Consider the following 2500-nt stretch of genomic DNA (forward strand, 5'->3'; position numbering starts at 1 on the left):
GCACGCAGACTGCGATAAGGTATTTGGTTCAAATAGCGTCTCTCTCTCTCTCTCTCTCTCTCTCTCTCTCTCTCTCTCTCTCTCTCTCTCTCTCTCTCTCTCTCTCTCTCTATCTATCTATCTATCTATCTATCTATCTATCTATCTATCTATCTATCTATCTATCTATCTATCTATCTATCTATCTATCTATTTATCCATCTATCTCTCTCTCTCTTTTTCCTTTTCCTTTCCCTTTTCCTTTTCCTTTTCCTTTTCCTTTTCCTTTTCCTTTTCCTTTTCCTTTTCCTTTTCCATTTCCTTTTCCTTTTCCTTTTCTTTTTATTCTTATTCTTATTCTTATTCTTATTTTTATTCTACTACTACTACTACTACTGCTACTTCTTTTTCTTCTTCTTTTTTTTCATGTTCTTCTTCTTCTCCCTTTGTTGGGGGATAATAAGTAACATTCATACGATGGCTCTTAATTCGTAGCACCAGACTGCTATCGATAATGAGCATCAACATCGCTTTATCTGAATTGCTTTTACTTCATTAACTGAAATACCATTAACACTGTCAAGCAATAACTAACCGCCCATCGCCTTATCCGCAGTATTACTGGTGCTACAATGGAGAGCCTCACGTGGAAGTGTGTCCGAACGGTCTCTTCTGGAACCAGTTCATCCTCCAGTGTGATAATCCCGTTAATGTGGGCACTTCTTCATGTAATGTTCCCTAATAAGCTGTTTGGTTTGTTTATTTTTTGCTTTTTTACTTTTTTTCTTTTTTTTAATAAAGTCTTCTGTGACATCAGAAGCTAGGGAACGGAGACGTTTCCTCGCAGTCTCTCAGTTTTTGTATTTTGTTTCACCTTTCTGTGAACGGATTAAAATATTTTGTTATTCGAAGCTTTGCGTTTTTTCTTATTTGCTTTCGTTTTCGTTTTCTGTTTGTTTGTGTTTCTAATCCTGCTATACACTGTCAATTGATCCCCTATGCACATCTGTGGCAGTTTTATACCTGAATTCAATAAAATGATAATACACACTTTTTTTCTTTTTGGCTAAAAGAAATGTGATGCTAGACGCTGTATACCTCTAAATATCATGGATATATCCCAGAAAACTATGACGATAGGTCTCTTTGTAAAACAGTTTTAGAATCGCATATATGTAAACATTTCCATTGCCAAGATGAATGTATATAACGAATTAATGAATGAGAGCTCCCCGAAATCTGCATACTGATCCATATGATTTACCTATATAATTTACCAAGCCTTAGGACCTGACATCGAACACACATTCCTGTAACCTAAGCTCAGAAACATAAATCCTCGAAACTAACTTGATAAAAAGCTAACACATGTCACATTCCCACTAATAACTATGCTTACGTAACCCCAGCGGCGCCTTTGAATTGTGAGGAAGGGTTTTCTTCCAACTTCTTTCAGCATGCATTCTCTTTTTATCTAAGAAAAAAATCATACACGACTGCCGTGTCTGAGAACAGAGGACGATTACCAGTTTCCCTTCATATTTTTTCCGTCATGTCAGATCTTTCGTTTAGGTTCAGGAGAAAATTGAAATGGCGCAACATGGTTTACGTAACGGTTGTGTAACTATAGTAAAAATGAAAGGACAAGATTCGGTTAATTATGACGAAGTAAATATATTTTCATGTGAGGAATAGAATTATAAGATTTAAAAATTACATTACCAAATATATAGATGTAGACACAGCAACGTCAAAAAGTAAGTGAATAAAAAATATATTAATATGTAAATGCATCCACGTATACATACGTTCACACATAAATACACAGGATACATATATATATATTCTACAAATAAGGAGATGGGATACTTGAGAAGCTTGAGTTCCTAGCATTGTCTCTTTCGTATCAAAATTAGCCTTTTGGTCCAAATAAAGTAAAGGAAAACGCCCCAGGTCTAGTCCCCTTTGCAAATGAGCCCCATTACAGAGAGTTTCTGTATGTCACTGCTCTCCCTGTACCATTGTTTAAGTGACCACCCTCTAAGTGTGTATACTTATAGACGCAATATTTGTACTGATAGTTGGGTCGTAGTGCTTCCATTATCATGCTAATTACAACATGTAAAGTGATAACAATGATAATACTGTTTCAACCAGTGATAATACTGATGGTGATAATTATGTTATCCATGATAATAATAATGAAAATGATGATGATAATAACAATGGCGAGAACAGTAATCGTGATGATGATCATTGTATTAACGATAATAATAAAATAATTGTAATGATGATAAAAATAATCATAGTTATTATTATTATCATTAATGATGATAATAATAATAATAATAATGAACCGTATTCATTGCGACAAATGTAGAAAAGCCATGAATGAGAAGGAATATCTCTTGTACTGTGTAAGTGTTCATTCTCATTCATACATTTTCTACAAAAATGATGACAGTGATAAAGATAATAATGACAATAGCAATAATGATAATGATGGAAAAATAGAAATAAT

The 2500-nt window shown here is 33.9% G+C and overlaps 1 protein-coding gene across 1 annotated transcript in view; it reads left to right on the plus strand.

Moving 5' to 3' along the window:
- Window positions 1-1029, plus strand: part of LOC119576235 (chitinase-3-like protein 1) — an 8399-nt gene extending 7370 nt beyond the window's left edge. The window contains exons 10-11 of the mRNA XM_037923829.1: window positions 1-19; window positions 596-1029. The exon at window positions 1-19 is cut by the window's left edge and continues 152 nt beyond it. Of these exons, the coding sequence (XP_037779757.1) occupies window positions 1-19; window positions 596-721 (145 nt within the window). The 3' untranslated portion in view covers window positions 722-1029. The remainder of the gene's footprint in view (window positions 20-595) is intronic.
- The last annotated feature ends 1471 nt before the right edge of the window (window positions 1030-2500 follow it).

Source organism: Penaeus monodon, chromosome 8 (genome assembly GCF_015228065.2).
Source record: "Penaeus monodon isolate SGIC_2016 chromosome 8, NSTDA_Pmon_1, whole genome shotgun sequence".
Taxonomy (NCBI): domain Eukaryota; kingdom Metazoa; phylum Arthropoda; class Malacostraca; order Decapoda; family Penaeidae; genus Penaeus; species Penaeus monodon.